Source organism: Melanotaenia boesemani, chromosome 14, assembly GCF_017639745.1.
Source record: "Melanotaenia boesemani isolate fMelBoe1 chromosome 14, fMelBoe1.pri, whole genome shotgun sequence".
NCBI lineage: Eukaryota > Metazoa > Chordata > Actinopteri > Atheriniformes > Melanotaeniidae > Melanotaenia > Melanotaenia boesemani.
In genome coordinates this window covers 22,125,712-22,145,840 of record NC_055695.1, presented here as the reverse complement: position 1 = coordinate 22,145,840, position 20,129 = coordinate 22,125,712, and the positions used below count along the sequence as shown (strand labels likewise).

Genomic DNA, 20,129 nt, shown 5'->3' with positions numbered 1-20,129 from the left:
ACCAGAAATGTATGGTGCTTTAGGAAAATATGAACCCTCCAGTTTCCAGTTTTCCAACAACCTACCATCTGAGAGCTGTGATGAATCATGCAGTGCAGTCATTGCTCCCAGTAGATGTATAATCATGAGCACAGTTGTTACGCACCTGCCGTGAAGAGCAGATACACTCAACTGGACTGAAAAATTGGGAGTGGAGTAAATTGCCAGACACTTTCCCATTCCATAACTCAGATATGGAATTTCATCTTCTAAATTTTAGGAATGACGTTTCAAAACAGGCCTCTATGCAGTCTTGTGTACTAAAACACGAGGTTTATGAAATTGAAAAAGCACAAATGTCATGACATCTGAGATAGATGCAAAAGCGTAGAAACGCCATGCGACATTCAACGCATCATGGCTCCGGTGAGAGTTATTAAATATTTAAATAGGTACATAACAATATGGTCCAAGCAGCATCTGAACCCCTTGTGAACCTTAAAACTGATGTTAGTCGGAAGGAATGACGTCTTTAGGACCATGAGGAGCGCAGCGGGGATAGGGGCAGGTAGTGGAGTTTTTTTTTTTTTTTTTTTTTTTTTTTTTTTTTTTTTGTGGCTGCGCGCCGATCACCGGTGATGCTACTCCAGTGTTGCATGCTGAGGAGTCCCAAAGCTCAGTCCCTTTAGGATGAAGACGCGCTTTGCTGGTGGAAACGAGGGGAAATGAAGATGAAGATAAGAGTGGTAATTAAGAATGAGAGCTTTGGGGGGAATGTGATTGCACTGTTCCTTTGTGTGGCGCTTTAGTGTTTCTGCTGCTCAGAAATGAGTTGCAGACCGTGCTCTGTCATCCATTGTGACCTAAATGCACTTTGTTACATGTTTGTAACATTCACAAAGGCTAACCTTAAATAAGCTTGTGCTTGTATTATTTTTTTTTTATCGGTTAAATATTATTATTTTTTATTGTGCATGGTAGTGTAAAATTGGCACTTTTAAGTTGAGCAGCCTGATTCGATTTTTGCACCATCTGTTGAACCATGTAACCCTGTTAACAGAGCATGTTGAGCGCATTTGAGTGGCACAGCTGACATTTCATTTGCAGCCAGCCTTGCATGAGGAAAAGCACAGCTATTATTATTGTGCTGCTTTTGTGTTAAGAGCTGACATTTCTTTTTGCAGCAATTATTTGGTCACAGATTCTGGAGTCTCAAAGCCTTTGGACTGCTCTGACTTGATGTTGTCTACCATGTGTCTTTGTAGTGCCAAGGGGTTGGTGGCATCGTCGTCGTTACCATGGTTACCAGCCTTATGATAGTGTACAACAGCAGTTCAGCTGACAGATCATCTTCCTCATCTTCATCATTGTCTTCCCGCCGTTTGGATGCTCCGGTTCCACACACAAAAAGACCAGACAGAAATGCAACATCAGTCCTGGAGGGGTATGCAGGTGTCATGGATCACAAGGTAAACATACACCAGCAATCAAACTCCAAAGTCATAGATTGCAGTCATATTGCACCTGTTTTTTTTCCAACCCTTTTGGAACTAACACATTTTGTTCATTTGGCTTGCAAAAAAAAAAAAAAAATTGCTGGAAAGTGGCACAGACTGAGTGAGTCCAAAGCTTCACACAGAAACTTCATCTGTGTGTTCCTGGGATATCAGTATTTGGGGTGAGGAATCATCCTTATGTCAGCGTATTGGTTGCCAGAACTGAAGAAGAGGCTTGACTTTGTAAAGCATGTGCAAACAAGGGGCTGGTGACTGCATTGTTTTCTACAGGAGGGCCTTGAGAGCTCAGAATCTTGATCCCAGGGTTCATTCACAGTACAGAGAAATAATAAATTTGGTATCAGTCTTTTTTAGGTCTTAATAACTATGAAAAGAGAATGGAAAATTACTTGTGTCTTCAGGGTATTTTCCCTAATTTGTTTTTTAAAGAATAGAAGAAAATTCTTGGATTTAACATACATATATGTTCTCTGTAAAAGACCACAAGCTTTTGTATGACACACTGACTACATCTGAAGAGCATCATAGGTGGCAAGGAAAGGATGTTCCCCTCCCCAAATTGCAAGGTTTGAAAGATTCCACAATGCTTTGAATGAACAAGGCTGAACTGATTGTATGAAAATGTCAAAATATAACTTGAACTTTTTTAAATTTATTCTTAATAATAAAAAAAAAAGCTGAAATATGGAAATATGCTGGTAAATAGCAAGCAAAATGTTTTCTTGGGTGCATAAAGAGTTTAAAAAAAAAAAAAAAACGTCTCAGTATCTTTAGACACATTTTGCCATTCACAAGGTTAAATTTGGCTATTTTTTAACATTGACCTCACTGTGCATTCAAAGCTCTTGATGATGAATCTGACTTCAATACATTGCAGTTTGCAAGCAACTTTAAAGAAAAAAGAAACAAAGGTTTTTTTTAGGTATCTTATTCAAATAATTTTCATTTACATTTAGTCACTGATCTGTAAATGGAGTCATTTTCAAACAGGGAGAAACCACTCCCATCTCGCTGCGTAAGTCTCATCCCACAAATCACAAAAACTTTGTGCTGACTTGCAGTGAATCTACGAGTGCGTCACCATTCAGTTGTGGGTTTTTTGTTACACGTGCACTTTGCTTATTTGTTGAAAAAACAGTGAAGAACGATACATCTAACGAGGCCACATTTGGTCTAGTTAACTCAGAAATGTATGTTTGTCTTTGCAAAAGGGGGAGATATTCCTCTTTTCGATGTCATCTGATTCAGAGCTGATTCAGAATCTCTGTGAGCAAAACACAACCACAATGTCTAACTCTGCTTACTGATGTCTCTCCCATACAGTAAATATAAACACTGATGTCATTTAAGTTATTCTTCTTCTTCAGACATGACCCTGTGAACAGGTGACTGAAGCTCCCAAAGCACCAACCACAAAACTTTTTTTAAAGTTACAAGATCTGATTGAAAACCCAGTGTTGAGTTTATATTAACAGCTTACTTGTATAATGCACTGAACTGTTAGGCATCTATATTAATTGTGTTTTCCCACTCCTTACTTAAATTTTCACTTTAATATAACACCTGTACGTGTTTGTAATCAGCTGGGTATCTGCACTTAATCTGTATTCAGATGACAAACAGGCAAAGCAAAGAGACTAGTGTGTAAATGCACCATTAGGCTGTGCAATTTTTGGGGAGAATTGAGAGCTCCTGTGTACCGTCGTTTAAAATAATTTTTCACATTTTGTCTCTTTAAGGCAGCTCACTGATGTCCACAATAATGGCAAAGTCCCTAAAATAGGTAAACGATAAGATATAAAATTACATTATTGGGAAAAAAGCTGAAGTCGGATAAACCTTTCCTTTCCTGTGATACCTTTATAAAATCATGTAATTTCTTAAGCACTGAAATCAAAAGCTACTTGGATAAGACCAGCTCTAAATTCCCTTTATAGTTTACTCAGTTTTACAATTCATAATTAATGGGTTCATCATAAAGTATTTAGAAATAAATGCTCTTATAGCTGGATGGAGTTTTGCTCCCGAGGCTACTAATTACATAATTGCAGACATTTTTTTGGCCATGCAAGCACCAAACATCAATGTTTCAGACACAAAGAGGCCTATCGCCCATCAGCACACTGTTACTGTACATTCACATATCATGTCTTGCATCAGTGATTCAGATTTACTGGGAGAGACAGTGCCATTGTGCTGCTTGGACAGAACTGGACAATAAACGATTACAAAGAGAAAATAAAAAAACACATTTGTTTACAGCTCATATTTTACTGCCAATTAATCAATGAGATGAGAGCATGGGTTTGATGTTAGGTTTGGAGAGAGAGCTTTGATCTGGCTGCAGGAGTCATCTCTGGTCATTTAGTAAACTTCATCAGATCCCATTATAGCTGATGAAAAAGCAACTCTCATCCACATATTTCACCACTACCCACCAGAGAAAGATGAAGTACTTGCTCCAGGTTTGGACTTTTTTTTTCTTCTTACTTTAGCAGCTGATTGATGGTGAATCCACACTGCAACAAGCATTTTCTCCCTTGTGTCATGTATTTTTGTTTTGCCTGTACGATTAGCCAGGGACCCAAGAATGACTAACTCAGCCAGACTTACTGTACAATCTGTGGAGTGGGTGGGTGGAATCAGTCTGAAGTGTTCTCTTTGGTGTCATCTGAGGTCTTCTGCTGCTGCTGGAGGGAATCTTGGCCTTGACACAAGAGCACGCGTACACACACATATCGGTGAAGTACTAATGCAGACAACTGCATACAAATCCTCAAACACGCAGTTAAAATTTTATGCCCTCATCAGCTCCAGAGATGCTTGAAAATGTGAAGAGAGCTCTATTTGATATGCCTGTTTATGGCCCGTGTCGACATGTGAGCTCATCTTCTTTGCATGGGCTGTGATTCTGCTAAAGGTGGGTGTGGTCTGTTGCCACTTTGCTTGTGTAAATATTACCAAGGACAAGGCTAAACACTGAGTATGCTGTAACTGCTTAGACTGTGCTGCTTCGCATAGCGAAGGGTTAATGTTTTGGCTTTTTCCTCTTCATAGTAATTTAATTTCAACATATTGATAAACCCACAGATCTATAAACTGCAGACTGGACTTAAAAGCTATGACAAATTTTATGGGGGTGATTTCAACAGCTTTATGCTTTTTGCATTTGTCTCTGCCTTTTGCAAAGTCTGCAGGTTCTCCTTCATGTCTTCTCTTTGACAAACCATGAAGAAATGGTTCTTCTCTTTCGCTCCTCATCTTTTGTCCTTCATGATGTTTTGCCTATTCTAGTTACACACATGTTGATCTTTGAATTGCTGTCAGCAGAATCCATATACATTGGCATTTATAAGCTGTGATCACCAAGCCTGTGTGAGGGCATGAATGTGGATATGCAGCCTTATGATGTGCGTACTTATTATGTGCAAAGCCTTTCTGTGATATAATACAGCTGGCCTTGAAGAACTATCCACCATCAGAAAGTCAAAAATGTCTTCCACCTCCACTTTGCTAACTATTCTTTTTACTGACTTATAATGTACCAACGCAATTCATTATGGCAGAAAACATTAAAATAAATAATTAAATAAATATATTAAAAAGACAAACATTACACAGCCCTCTGCTGAGCCAGCTTAATATATGAATTCCCTGGATATGTGCATTTTAATTCCACTCCATGTAAGGGATGAGCTGTCATGTTAAAAGTGATTTTATAGTTTATTTTTGCCTGTTTTATTGTCTACCTTAATCTACCTTAAACCTGTTTAAAAACACATGAGCTGGAACTTAGTAGCTGTGCCAGCAGCTAGCACCATGTTAGAGATACGATCTTTTAGAACAGTATTTTGCATCTTTCGATCAGTTTACTGCATACAGTGCTTGAGCCTTCCCTTTCTCTCTCTCTGTCTTAGGTTGACTGTTTAAGAGGGAGAATATGGGCGCTTTGATTATTTTTGCCTTTATTCCCTCAAATTTTAAACAAAGTGAGTTCAGGAGTGCAACTTGAATGTGTGTCATTGGCAGGAGCTTAATGAGATGCAGAAACTATCAGGAGGATTTGACTGTAATTAATTGGTCTCTGAGAAAGGGAAGCAGCACTGATCAGGAAGCCCTCACAGCATGAAACAGGTGCTGCTAATAAATTTCTACTTTCAGCTGAACCATTAACCTAATTCTGTGCACTTCAGAGACAGTAGTTTAATGATGATTAATGTCTAAATAATGTTTTATTTCTGTAAGCTAATACAGCTATATTCACACAGTACTAAATCAGAGATAGTTGACAACGGAGGATACGGCTGGTGAGCTTCCTTATCGTATCACTGTCAGCAAATACCATTAAAAGGATGAAACCATCAAATCAAAATTTTTAAAAAAGTATTGTATGTGTAGGCTAGACTAAGTAAAGCCTAGTTTTGTATTTCTGTTATTTCTCAAAAACTATTAAAGGCACTGTGTTATTAAAGCCCTGTTACTCAGGTATAATGCTGATCAAAATGAATAAATAAACATCTGAGAAAGAAAAAACTGGGTTGGGGGTGAGGGGTTTGCCTGCACTATGGAAAATGCCCAATTTTTGGTGGGGAAATCATTTCACCTTCTCCATCTGGAAAAAAGTCTCCTTATTTTCCAGCCCAGTGGTATCAAGAATTTGGACAAAAGATTATGAAAAAGAAAAATAAACATCAGTATATTGTGAGGACATGTGCCATGATGTAATGTTTTTGTTTATTTCTATTTGTATTGTATGTGAATGTCCATGGCAACCCAATTTCCCCTTTTGGGGACTAATAAAGCTAAACCTAAACCTTATCCTATCATAGATTCAGATTTATTAGTTCCACAGTGGGGAAATTCACAGTATAACAGCAGCAAGACACAGCAAAATAAAAAATAAAAAGTAGGAAATGCACAACGTAGAATAAGATGAAAAATGAAGTAAATTAGATATTTAGCTTAAATATCTAAAAAAGATCAAATAAATTATTATAACTTTAACTGTGATTATGCCTGTACACAGTACAGAAAGAGAATGTGAATACATATAAGAATATATTAATCCCAAGTTAAAGGAAAAGTGAAGAGTCTAGTTGTTAGGCAGTTATTTATTTGTTTATTTGTCTGCAGACTAGTGGGCATTTTCTTTATTGTACAGACTGACAGCAGCAGGCAGGAAGAACCTGTGGTACATCTCCTTCACACACCGTGGATGGAGCAGCCAGTCACTGAAGGAGCTCCCCGGTGCTGCCAAAGTGTCATGTAGAAGGTGGGACATGTTGTTTAACAGGGATGGCAGCTTATTCATCATCCTCCCGTTTCTTACCTCCTCCACTGAGTCCAGGGGGCATCCCAGGACTGAGCTGGCCCTCCTCACCAGACTGTCCATTCTCTTCCTGTCCCTGTCCGTGATGCTGCTGGACCAACAGACTATTCCATAAAAGATGGCTGATGCCACCACAGAGTCATTAAAGGTATTGAGGAGTGGTCCCTGCACTCCAAAAGATCTCTGCCTCCTGAGCAGGAACAGTCTGCTGTTGCCCTTCTTGACCAGGATATTGGTGTTGTCCGACTATTCCAGTCATTTAGGTAAACACCCAGGTACTTGTAGGACTTCACAGTGTCAATGTCTGCTCCCTGGAAGCTCACTGGTGCAGGCGAAGCGTGGCTACGCCTGCAGAAATCCACCACCAGCTCCTTGGTCTTACTGGCATTGATCTGGAGGTTGTTTCACAGGCACCAGTTCACAAAGTCCTAAATAAGTCCTCTATAATCTCTATCGTCCCCATCCGTGATGAGGCCAACAACAGCAGAGTCATCAGAGATATTCTGGAGACATGATGATGTATGAAAAGTCTGTGGTGTAGAAGGTGGACAGGAAAGGAGCCAAAACTGTTCCCTGCAGAGCACCGGTGCTGCAGAGAAGCTGTTCCCACACAAAGCCCTGCACCCTCACAAACTGTGGTCTGTTAGTGTAATAGTCATGGGATGAATATCTTATCTAAAAAGAAACCTCTAACACATTATGAGCCCACATGAAGTTTAAAAGATCTGGATATTTTGAAGGGCATTGAAAAGTTACAAAAAACAATAGCTTATTGTAATCCAGTACTCAAAAACCTATATAAAGATCTTCTGATATAACATTGGTCTCAAAATCTGAGACAAATCCAGGTTAAATATGTTAACCTGGACACCTGAAAAGCAGGATTAAAAAGTCTTTTGCAACATATTGCTTTTGAAGTTTTATACTGCAACATCACATAATTTCATGTGAAATCTTTAGTTTGTTTTGTTTCTATATCTGTCAAACAGTTTAGTTCTATGGTTCAAATTACAAATGATCTAAGGGAAGCTCGGCTCCCGTGAAAAGCAGATGTGTTTCCATGGGAACACTTACTTACTGAGACACTGAGGGGAAGCTCTTAAAAATAGTACAATTTCAGGTTATATTTAAATTTATTTTCCATAAGGTTCCTGCTGTTTCTTAGATCAAAAGAACAACATCAATATGTCAGTGTAGTGTGTTTGTTACTTTTAATTTCCTTGAAGATATTTCTTTGATATTTTAGATGATTTTGCGTTGATATGTGGCCATCCATACGTGGTGGTGCTGCACTCTAATTATTTAGTTTTATGTAGCCACCTATACCGCTCATTTGTGGTGTGTTTTTAAATAGGTCAGTCGCAAATTTGTTACTTACCATGTTCCTGTGGAAAACTGTAATAAAAACAGTTACAGTCTAGTCTGCTCTCTGCTGTGGCCGCTACTATTAGGGTAGGTAATAAATAGGACTCACTTTAGTCCTGATTAACATTGATTTATGTTGTGATTTTGATGATGATGAACTAAGATACAGGCTGTCCATACTGTTTTAATTAGACTAACTCACTAAAGGAGCTTTTGTTTCACCAATGTGGACAGTAGAATTGCTCATTTGTGGTGTGCCATGAGCTGCTTGAGAGGTAACCACTTAGTTTGCTCACATTTTGTGGTTGTTAGAACAACTTTCAAATCCTTATTTTTTTTCTTTATTTATTTATTTTTTATTATTATTATTATTTTTGTTGCAATCCTTGGGTAAAAATGAAATGTCAGGAAAAATGAAGAGATAATTACATTAGACAGCAAAGCAACAGAGAGGGACAGGGATAAACAGAGAAACTGTGAACTGCTGCTTTAGTTTATTGTGTGTTTTATTAAGTTAATTACTGATCAGCTTGTTTATTCAACTGATTTGTAGTTCTTGAAGGCCTGTGTATGACAAGCGTTTTGAAAACTTTTCTCACTTTGATGCAGAGTCTCTGAGCCTATTTTCAGCAACATCATGTCAGAAGCTACTTTTCATAGACACTTGTAGTATTTCACAGGCGTTTTAAACTATGACAACAACCAAACAGCCTCCAATTGATTTTTACTCGTTTAACAGGTTCCTTAATATTGAAATCATTAAATGTTTTCTTTGAGTAATTGCTTGGACACTTCTGAGGGGAAAATGTACCTATGTATCTATTGTGTGTATGGAAGGAAATAGTTAAAAGGGCTTTGACTTTTCCCAGCTAAGGCTGGGAGGGTGCAAATGTGCAGTGAAGTGTGTAATTTGTTCCTACCTACCTGTTATTGAAGGAATGGGTCTGCTTACACAGAAAGCACATCCTGACAGGAAATGGCTTCTTTAGGGAAATGTTTCAGAAATGGAAATAAGTGTTCCTCAGTGCATAGAAATTGTGATTGAGTGTGTGTGTTTGTATAAAGAATTAATAGTTTGGGATACAGATATTTTTCAGACAGTTGCAGAACCATGCCAGAAAGGATTTTATTAGATGTATATGTGGCTGCATTGAACTGCACACTGAGATTTAAGGACTCACCCAGACACTGCAGGCACGTTTTTACATACACATACACACCAGGCAATCATTTGGTGTGGGGTCAAAGATAGTGTGAGTGTATTATAAATATAGCGGTGGGACTAACACAGCCTGTGGCACTAGTAATATCACCTGTGTGTATGCAGACACACACATATCCCAACCTCGCAGCCTGATGGAGTATGAAACTCAGAGCACAGTTCAGAATGCTAATGTAGCTCTGTATTAAAGCTGGAATAATTCATGTTACGAGTCTCTAGGTATTTCCTGTTGGATCATTCAATCCAAGCTCTCCCTTTTCCAACTATGAAAAACTGGCTGGACACAACAAAATCAGTGATCAAAATAATTCAAACTAACACAAACTACAGCACAACCCTGCGAGACTACTGACAAAGCTTACTCGTATGAATTATCCATCATCCTCAGGGTGTACTGGATTTTCTATAATGGCTTTTATTTCACTAATGTATGAATGTCTTGTTTTAAGTGAACATTGCTCTGAGGCTGCATTTGACTGCACAATGTTGAAGCAGTATAAGCTCTGAGTAAAAACAGACCCTGCTCTACTGTTAAACATGATAATCTGTATTTCAATTTTACAGCCCTAAACAAGTCAAGCTTTCCTATACCAGTCTGTTAAATTCTACTGACTCGTGAATGCCAATGTTTAAAAAGTTCAAGTCTGGAGTTTGGAGACAGCATATGTTGATATAATTCATTTTAATTACGTTTTTTTCATGTCCTTATTTTATTGAATTATAGCCTTTTTTACCTGTTAGTTTAACAAAAATCTGCAACATTCCTCACTTTCCTATTAGCCTGTACTTTATCTTAAATTAATAAAGGTTAACATGCTAAAATCATAAAATCATTAGTGTGTGTATGTGTGTGTGTGTGTGTGTGTGTGTGTGTGTGTGTGTGTGTGTGTGTGTGTGTGTGTGTGTGTGTGTGTGTGTGTGTGTGTGTGTGTGTGTGTGTGTGTGTGTGTGTGTGTGTGTACGGTGGGTGAGGGGCTAACATATTGTTAGCATGTAGCTCAAAACACTACTGTGCAAGTATATTTTTAGAGCCCTTAGCATGACACAGCAACTTTTCCACCAAACTAGCTAACTAACCTGAGTTGTTTTACTAAATACTAAACAGTTACTGACTTTTTCCAACCACATAAACATAATGTTTTCCTGCTCAGGTGTCAGGTGTCTCTTTCTCCACTCTGACCGCTTCAGTTATTTTTTGATTAGTCAACATTTAAATAATTATGTTTTTATGTTACTTGCATACTTTTAATGGAAGATGCATCAGTTACTATGACATAAGTATAATTAGTAGTATGCAGTAATAGCGCAGTTCTTAATGTGTCAAATGGGAAAGGAGTACAATGGTGTTGAAAACAAAACAAAGGACACAACAAAGCCATGAGATGTTAAAAATGAAAATGTATTTATCCACGATTCCAGAGATGCTCAAAATGCTATAATGAACTATAAGACTCTTTTTCAGCACCTTTAAAAAATAATCTTTCTGATCTTATACTTCCAGCCTCTGAAAATGCACTGCAGGACTTGTGCCCTGGTGACTAGCTCTGGGCAGCTGACTGGAAGCATGCGGGGTGAAGAAATCGACCGCTCTGAGTGTGTTATCCGTATGAATGATGCTCCCAGCACAGAGTATCAGGAAGATGTTGGTCAGCGCACAAACCTGCGTGTTGTAGCTCATTCTAGCCTCCAAAGGGTGCTGCGGAGCAGACAGGAACTGCTCAATGGAAGCCAAGAGACAGTGTTCATCTTCTGGGGACCAAGCAGCTGCATGAGACGGGATGGTAGAGGCCATGTTTTTAACAACCTCAGGCTGGTGAACCAGCTACTGCCCAAACTTAAAGTCTACATAATTACCCGAATCAAGATGCTGAAGTTTGATGAATTATTTAAGAAAGAAACTGGTGTTGACAGGTAAATATTTATGGAATGAATCTTGTTTTTGTGAAGTTTGTTTTTATGCAACCAAAGATATAATACATGAAAAGAAAAGGAAAAGAGCTATCAGAAAAACTGTTATCATCACCTCTATTTGTTTTGTTTTGTTTTTGTTTGATTTTTTTTCTCTTTCTTAGAGGCAGAGGATTTGCTTGGTTTGGGAGAAACAGAAAAAACTTTGTCAGTTATACATAAATTTGCCTTAATCATACCTGATAATTGTCTCATTTCATATGTAACAAAGTTAACTGTAAAGTGAAAAATGCTGACTGAATATTAGTATTAAAAAAAAGAAAAAATAAGCAGTTGACTGACATGAATACGGCCATTCATATTAGCTCATTTGCATGTGAATAAGCCCACAGGATGATAAGTGGATATTGCATTTGAATATGAATTTCCTAACTTCAACTTCTGTGTGGTCATAATTGCTGTCAGAACAATTTTATTTGTTAGCAGCTTTCCTTTATTCTGTAAAGCACATTACAACACAAGATAAGATATTAGGAATACTGCTCAGCTTCACCTTGTTTGCAGAGTGACTACTGTGCGTATGATTATTAAGCAGACAAAATCTAAAAATATGCCTCCAAATCGTTCAATGAACACTTAGAAAGTAGCCATCATTATTAATGTACTGTATGTGTCTGAAATGTCCAAAACTGGTGACCCCTCTTATCATAATTCCAGGAAGAGATCCAACTCCTGGCTGAGCACCGGATGGTTCACCATGGCAATTGCCCTTGAGCTGTGTGACAGGATCAACGTATATGGAATGGTACCACCTGATTTCTGCAGGTCTGAATCTTTTTTTATATCCAGGAATTGAGTTGCTTAGCAATTTAATTCTGCTTTGCACACAATTAAAAAAAACCTAAATACGGCACCTACAATATTATGTTATTGGTAAATCACACTAAAACTTGCATTTGTTAAATATACTTCTCATTCATTTTATATCAGTTTACAATTAAGTCAAGATTAAATTAAATTAATATAGTTTGCTGAAATTTGTTTAAAAAAACTTTCTTATGGAACTTTAGAGTAATCTTTAATCCACCATTTGATGATCTTTAGTCATTTAAGAGCTTATATGCTGAATGTAAGTCAAAATTTCCCTTTTAACTTTGATTTGTTAAGATCATTAACTGTTCCCTTATTTTGGAAATATTAGCAGATACAGTATGTGGTTTGAATCTAATGTGAAATAAGACTTTTTAAAGTGCTTGCAGACTTTGGCAATATCATTTAAGTGTCTTCATATTTGCATCATCTATCAATGAATTTGGTCTAAGTTGACAAATTCATTGTTTCCTTTAAGAAAAATGAAGGACAAATATTTTCACGGTCATTTTATCAATGAAATTGAAGTTGAATGAGTTTAAAGTTGAAATTCAGGTAGTAAAATTAGGTGATATGTTATTCTAGTTACAGAGGTGGATATGGGTCTGGAGGACCCCAAGCAAGGCTCTTAACACCCAACTGCACCACAGGTGATGAAACATAGTAGCCCACTGGGGAACCCTGGTCCTTGAGAGTTGCAGTCCTGCAGGTATTAGATGCTTCCCTGCTCCAACACACCTGATTCAATCAAATGGATTCAACAGCCTATTAAGTTCTGCACAGCGATTCATTAACTTGAATCAGGTGTGTTGGAGCAGGGAAACATTTAAAATTTGCAGGACTGCAGCCCTTGGGGACCTGGTTTTCCCACCACTGGGAAAAGGATGCAATGATGGGAAAGGATACAGAAAACAATAATCCAGAGGTATACAATGAACAATGGTATCACTAACTGGAGCTGTGGTGCTTGTCTTTCTAAAATGACACCACAATCTAGCTCTGAAAAACAGACAAGCATGTGCATTGTTTCTGTGACAGCTTGGATAGTCCTGCCATCACAGCCTGTTAATTTCAGTTCAGCTTTATTTGTATAGCATTAATTCCCAACAATGCCATCTCAAAGCACTTTACAGACAAATCAGTTTAAGCCAGTCATTGCAATTCAATCAGTATTCATACAAGCCAATTCATAAAAAAATATATATCCTAGCTATGGAAACCAACAGATTTGATGCATGTCTGCATCAAATCTTGACTTTGATTCAACCCTCTATCCTGAACATGCATGGGGTGGCAGGCAACAGTGACAGGAAAAAAAAGCTCCCTTTTAACAGTATGGAAAAGTCTCTGGCAGAACCAAGGAAGGCGGACATCTGCCTTGACCAATTGGGGGGGACAGGACAGGAAAAAGAGACCAACAGACACTACAAGTTTTAGCCAGGGAGACCTCCTGAGAGAGAGAAATAGAAATTAATGTTGCAAAGACTCATACGTTTATACATGAAGCAGAAAGAGCTGAGAGTTGAAAGGGAAGGAAGTCAGTCTGAGCAGTCTAGGCCTAACTAAGCATAACAAAGGGATAGCTAACCACCCCCACTTAAAAGAGTTATCAAAAAGGAAGGTTTTAAGTCTAATCTTAAGTGTGTCTGCCTCCTAAACCCAAAATGGGAGTTGGTTCCATAAGAGAGGGACCTGATAGCCAAAGTTTTTTTTTTTTATGGACCTTTCTTAGTGACGTCACATTGTTTGTTTATGCTGCCATTATGGGTGGCAAAAAGCTAGCTGGGAGTTAAGTAATGCATTGCCTTTACTTTTTCATAAATAAAAAGTTTCCCCGAATAGGCTGACCCCTCTTCCATTCTGGAGGTGCTCCCAGAGTGAGGTAACGAGCAGGTGAGGGCACATTTAAATAATTGACATTGCTGTTCAGTCGTTCAACTTGCGGCCACATGGGGCCTCATGTACAACGGGTGCGTACACACAAAAATGTGGCTTACACTGTTTGTCACGGCAAAGTTTAGATGTATCAAGAGTGAAATGACTGTGGCAACGTGCAGTGCCTCAGGCTAACTTCATGGCTGGTGTACGCACATTTCTTTACAGCTGTTGATGCTTTGGCGACACTTAGAGGTGATGCTGTGAAACTGTTTTAATAAATAAATGTGAAAACAGTTCACCCTCAGAGTGAGTGATGCGCACCTTGGAGACATATGAACAGTTAACACTGATTAATACAATTAATACACCCACATGTCTGCAATAACATGAGTGGCCTGAGCCATGCCAGGCATGTGGGACAGAATTATCCACATGTCAGCGAGGTATATCAAATTCCCATACAATACAGCTGAACTGGTTAACATTAAAGCGCAATTTGCAGCGATAGCTGGTTTTTCTAATGTACTCAGAGCTATTGACTATTGTATAAGTCAACAGGAAACATTTAATTCGGTCAATATACAGATCGTATGTGATATGCAAATGCAGTTAAACAACGTTGTGGCAAAGTGGCCTGGTTCAACAAATGACTCATTTATTCTGAATAACAGCATGGTTGGGAAGAAACTACAAGCTGGCACTGTCCGCGATGGGTGGCTTCTTGTTGAGTAAATATTTTTGTGTAATTGTCCTAAAATTAATCCCTGTGATACGCGTTGAGCTTATTTTCTGGATTTGAGCATATGCCATGTTACAGTAGCAAACCCACGCAAGTCTTTGTACATGAGTCCCCTGGACACTCAGGTGAAGAGAGGGACTGAGCTTTTAACTGTCAACTACCTGTGGGGGAGGATGCCGGTCAGGCCTGGCAGGCCCAAAATTGTCATGAGAGTCTGCTTGGAACGTGTGGCGGAGTACCCTGTCAGAAAGAGTTTCAACTACCATCTCCGGCAGAGCTTCGATCATGGGAGGGTGGGAGACATTGAGTGCGAGTGGACTGTTCCATGCCCCTATTGTTGAAGCAGCCAGCCGGAGCTGTAATTATAAAGGTTGTCAGTGTCTGTCATTGCCTGTCAGTGCCTAACTTGTTGGTGGACACCAAAAGTGAGGGATGCCATCAAGTTGAAGAAGGAGTCATAAGGCCCATTTATGCTCCCTTATGTACGTAAATAGGGTCATCCATTTCAAACGTTGTCATATGTTGCTGCCCTCATACTTCCTAAAACATTGCCATGGTTATTAAGTAAATTTCTCCACTAGTGGGCAGTGCTGAGTTCAGAGTTCATTCCCGCCATTTGTCAGTTTCAGACACCGTCTGGCATCATAAATACACCGCTATAAAGTTATTTGCAACTGCCCAACACACCCTAAACACTCAAATAGCCTTTCTTTTAAAAAGTCACGGAAATTTTACATTTGTCCTCTTCTTCATTCTTCGTCTACTTTTTTTCCTTTGTGTTCCTGTTCTTCTCTGGTTGTTCCTTTAGCTAGTTGAATGTCAGCTATTCTTCTCAGCACCACCCCTGCAATTTCAGGTGGTATTGCTCTGTTTTCTGCATCAAGCAACGGATGGCTAAGCTTTGTGAAAATGGACTAAATTACGTGTGTAACTGACGGAGGAGATGCACAGAACTGTCCGTCCGTCTGCATATCTGTCTTGTGTCAAGCATAAATGGGCCTTTTTGTCCTTTGGGACTCCGAAGGCAGCTGATGGGTATTGGCAGGCTAAGTGGAACTCAGTTTTGGCGTTTGCAGAGACAAAAACTTGGGGATGGGAAGAGTTCTGAAAGGCTGTGGAGAATGACTTCCAGATTGCTTTGAGGAGATTCTGGTCCACTATTTGGTGGCTTGGGAGGGGGAAGCAGTGCACCATAATAATGTGTACAGTGGTGATGGGGTGCTCCCAACGTCAACTCAGGAGTTTGTGGGTCGGTGGAAAGAATATTTTGAAGACCTCCTCAGTACCATTGACACAGCTTCCAATGAGGAAGTAGAGTCTGGGGACCCAGGGGTGCACTTTCCTATCTTTGGGGCTGTGGTTGCTGAGCTGGTTAATAAGCTCCTTGACGGCAGGGCCCTGGGGGTGGATGAGATCCACCCGGAGTTCCTGAAGGCTCTGGATGCTGTGTCTTGGTTGACATGCCTCTGCAGCATCGCATGGACATCGAGGACAGTGCCTCTGGACTGGCAGACTGGGGTGGTGGTCCCCCTCTTCAAGAATGGGGTCGGAGGGTGTGCTCCAACTACGGGGGGGATCACACTCCTCAGCCTCCCTGATACAGTCTGTTTAGGGGTCCTAGAGAGGAGGGTCCATTGGATAGTGGAACCTCGGATTGAGAAGGAGCAGTGTGGTTTTCATCTCTGTCATGGAACAGTGAACCAGCTCTACACCCTCTTCAGGGTTCTGGAGGGGGCATGGGAGTTCACTCAACCAGTCTACATGTGTTTTGTAGACTTAGAGAGGACTGTATCCCCCGGGGACTCCTGTAGGGGCTGCTCTGGGAGTTTAGAGTACCGGACCCCCTTGTATGACCTGTCCAGTCCTTTACGACTGTTGCCAGAGCTTGGTTTGCATTGCAGTAAGTCTGATTAGAGTAGAGTTGCCACTCCTCTGCATTGAGATGCGTGAGCCAGATGAGGTGGCTCCAGTATCTGGTTAAGATGCCCCCTGCACTCCTCTTTGTTGAGGTATTCTGGGCGCACCTCACCAGGAGAAGACCCAGGGGAAGACACTGGACATGCTGGAGGGACTACATACATATCTCCAGACTGGTCTTGGAAAACCTTGTACGTTTCTTGTACAGAATTACTGTTTCCTGTATGTTTACATATAAATATTTTTGCTAACAGGGAAACAAAATGGGCATCCAAAGCAAATAATTATACAAACATGGCTTGTATCAATATATGTTATTATTAATTAAGACCTATAACCATTTTCTCCCCTTGGCTTGTAGTTTTAAATATTACATTTTAAATTCAAGACAGCACAGAGATGATATCTCCTCTGGAAAGATTCAGTTTGTTACTTCCTCTTCAAACAAGTGAGCCAAATAGCTCTTGAAGAAAAAGAACAATGTCTTCTTTAGCAACTTCACTCTGTGATTTACTGTGTGCTGACAACATGGGTTTGTTTCTGTAAAAATATACTGCCTCCAGTGACAGCGTCGTGCATCTATTACTGACATGAAGTCAGGATAGGGAATGACTGATTTAAGCACCATTACAAACATTCATCTCAGCGTTTTTACAATCAAATTAACACATCACAAGGTTTTGGAAAACGTGCATGTGGGTCATATTAACATTCAGTCACTGGATATTCACTCAGTGTTTTTACATTAAGCAAAAAGGACACAACAGGCATTTCGAACTATGTAGGGCAGATTGCAGCAGCTCTTGTGTTTCACACGAAACTCTTCCACTGAGCTTAATGTGGCTGAGAACGTCACAAGAATAAGACGATGTATAATGAGCATCTCTCTGAGCCCAGACTCTTCTAATCTGTTCTCCTGTGTTCTTGTCTCCTTTTATTCCCCACTGTGACTGGCTTCCTCTCCATCTCTGCATCTCATAATTATCCCCACACTATTCCAACTATCCCTCCCTTGCACTTTGACTCTCTTTTCATGCTTCACTCCTCTCTCTTGCAAAGATCTTCCTCCTATCCCACTGTGCCGTATCATTACTATGAGCCCTTGGGGCCTGACGAATGCTCCATGTACCTTTCCCATGAGAGAAGTCGACGTGGAAGCCATCACCGCTTCATTACAGAGAAGAGGGTATTTTCAAACTGGGCTCGAACTTTTAACATCCACTTTTACCAGCCAGACTGGAAGCCCGCTGCTGTCATCTCCAATGAAAACAGCTCACACTCTATAATTCCAGCTGGATCCTGATGCCCATTCCACAGCTGATCCAACAAAAGTGAGATATGTGTGTGGACAATTTCCAGTGCACAGATTTCCTCTCTGGCTGTTAGGAATATATGAGACAGCAGAAGGACAGAACAACCTGCTTGTGCCTGTTAGCGGAGTATCTGAATGACTTGGCATGGTGGGATCATGGCACAATAGCAGCACAAAGCCTCCAAGAAAAATGTGAAAATGTAACTGTAATGGGAAGAATTTCATGGTGGAATCAATGTCATGGAAGTTAGCTCAAATCTGTTTCCACTTAAGATGTCAGAATGACGATAACTGATGGGAAAGTATATTACTCTGACGATAGTATGGCTGATCCAATACTTGTGATACTACATCATGTCCATTGTACTGTGTGAGTGAATAATGTAATGTTTATGTTTAAACAAAGTGATTACAATTTATCTATCCTAAATGGAACATTAACATTAGAGCTAAATTACCTGATAATCCATCTACCAGTGTCAGCTTCCTGGTAGCAATAAACTGAGATTCATCCACTTTGTACAGAATTTGTACCTAATTTGACAGTTTCTCAAAAGGTTTGAGTCATTGTGATATGCTTCGTCTGGAAGTAAAACTAAAAAATGCATATAAAGTCATTTTAGTCCTGCAAAATTGCTTTGCTGTCAAGTAGCTGAAGACCACAAGACCACTGAATCCTGCAGCTGACTGACAGCAACACTGCAGAGACGACTTTTTACTGCACAACTTTTTGAAAGTTTAGGCAAAGACATCAAACAAGGATATTTTTTTTAATAACTAAAAATTTAAATGGTCAAGAATTGAAATAATATAATTTTGACTAGATAAAACCACCACAACCCTACAGGTTTTACATTTTGTTGAGATATGTTATTCAATATATTACAAATATTTGGTAATAAATATTGCCACGTTTCACTAATTACTGTCTAGCTCAATCTGTTTTCTTAAACATGACAATGAGCTCCCTATACTGCAATGGCCTCCACAATCAACAGATCTCAGTTCAATAGAGAAATTTCAGGATGTGGTGGTGCAGGAGATTCTCATCATGGATGTGCAGCAGACAAATCTGCCACAACTGTGTGAAGCAATGATATCAAAATGGACCAACATCTTTGAGGATTGCTTCCAACACCATGTTAAATCCATGTTGCAAAGAATTACTGCAGTTCTGAAGGTAAAGGGGGTCCAACACAGTACTAGCAAAGTGTACCTAATAAGATGGAAAGAAAGTGTATATCTTATTTAAGAAAATAGTTCAAAATTGTGACAGAAAAGCGTATTCTTCTTATCGCTCCCAGTCATGTACCCGAGCTTGAAACTATTTTATTGTACAGCCTTGGGATACATGTCACATACATTTGTACATTCTAATGTAAATCATATTTATATACAATCCAGATTAAAAGAACATGGACAATTATGAGAGTTTTTGGTGCAGATGTTCTTTAGGCAAACCCTGCCAATCTATGAGTCTGGCATTGGCTGCTGTGTTCAGCTGTTATTAAAGTCAAATGTTTTGGGTTTTTTTTCTTTATTTTGTTTTGTTGTTTAATGGAAAACCCTTTATCTTTTTTTCTTTCTCACTTTTTTTCTATTTTGACTAATTGGTGACTGGCTGAACATGTTCATCCTGATTTGTCTGCTTTGTGACGGACTCCACAAACAAATATTTTCTCTCAGTAAAAATGTATTCATTTGAAAACTGTTATGCTTATGGTTAAACATTAATACAGATTTAATACATACTGTCTAAACTCAGACCATCAGAAAGTTTGGGACATGTAATAAAGCTTTATTCATTTCCCCAAACCTCCAAGTATCAATATTCCAGTCTAGCCCATCTTTAACACTCCCTGTGTGTTTGGCTTTGATACCAGAAAGTAAAACATTCACTGGATAAACTCAGTTTCATCCTCTCAGGAGCAGCTCCCACCATGGCACATATCACATATACTGTAACCACATACCTAATGTTGATAAGAGCTGCATGAAATGTTGGCCTAGTTACAGATCTGCCCTGTTCATTTCAGCTTAGCTTTATCAGCAAGCCTGAAAAATACCACCATCCTATGACGCTGAGCTAGTTT

The 20,129-nt window shown here is 39.3% G+C and overlaps 1 protein-coding gene across 1 annotated transcript; it reads left to right on the top strand.

The window, feature by feature from the left end:
* The first annotated feature begins 591 nt into the window (after positions 1-591).
* st6galnac5b (ST6 (alpha-N-acetyl-neuraminyl-2,3-beta-galactosyl-1,3)-N-acetylgalactosaminide alpha-2,6-sialyltransferase 5b) lies at positions 592-19,296 on the top strand. The gene is made up of 5 exons (XM_042007368.1): positions 592-725; positions 1,245-1,448; positions 10,914-11,323; positions 12,038-12,145; positions 17,784-19,296. The coding sequence occupies exons 1-5, from the start codon at positions 705-707 to the stop codon at positions 18,025-18,027; spliced, it is 987 nt and encodes a 328-aa protein (XP_041863302.1). The 5' UTR covers positions 592-704; the 3' UTR covers positions 18,028-19,296.
* Positions 19,297-20,129: the final 833 nt, after the last annotated feature.

What these genes read in the sequence shown, in the direction of transcription:
- st6galnac5b (XM_042007368.1), top strand. Translation starts at nt 705, where the DNA reads ATGAAGATGAAGATAAGAGTG. An exon ending in CAGGTGTCATGGATCACAAG is followed by an intron (nt 1,449 to 10,913) that starts GTAAACATACAC and finishes TTATACTTCCAG; the next exon opens with CCTCTGAAAATGCACTGCAG. An exon ending in AAAGAAACTGGTGTTGACAG is followed by an intron (nt 11,324 to 12,037) that starts GTAAATATTTAT and finishes TCATAATTCCAG; the next exon opens with GAAGAGATCCAACTCCTGGC.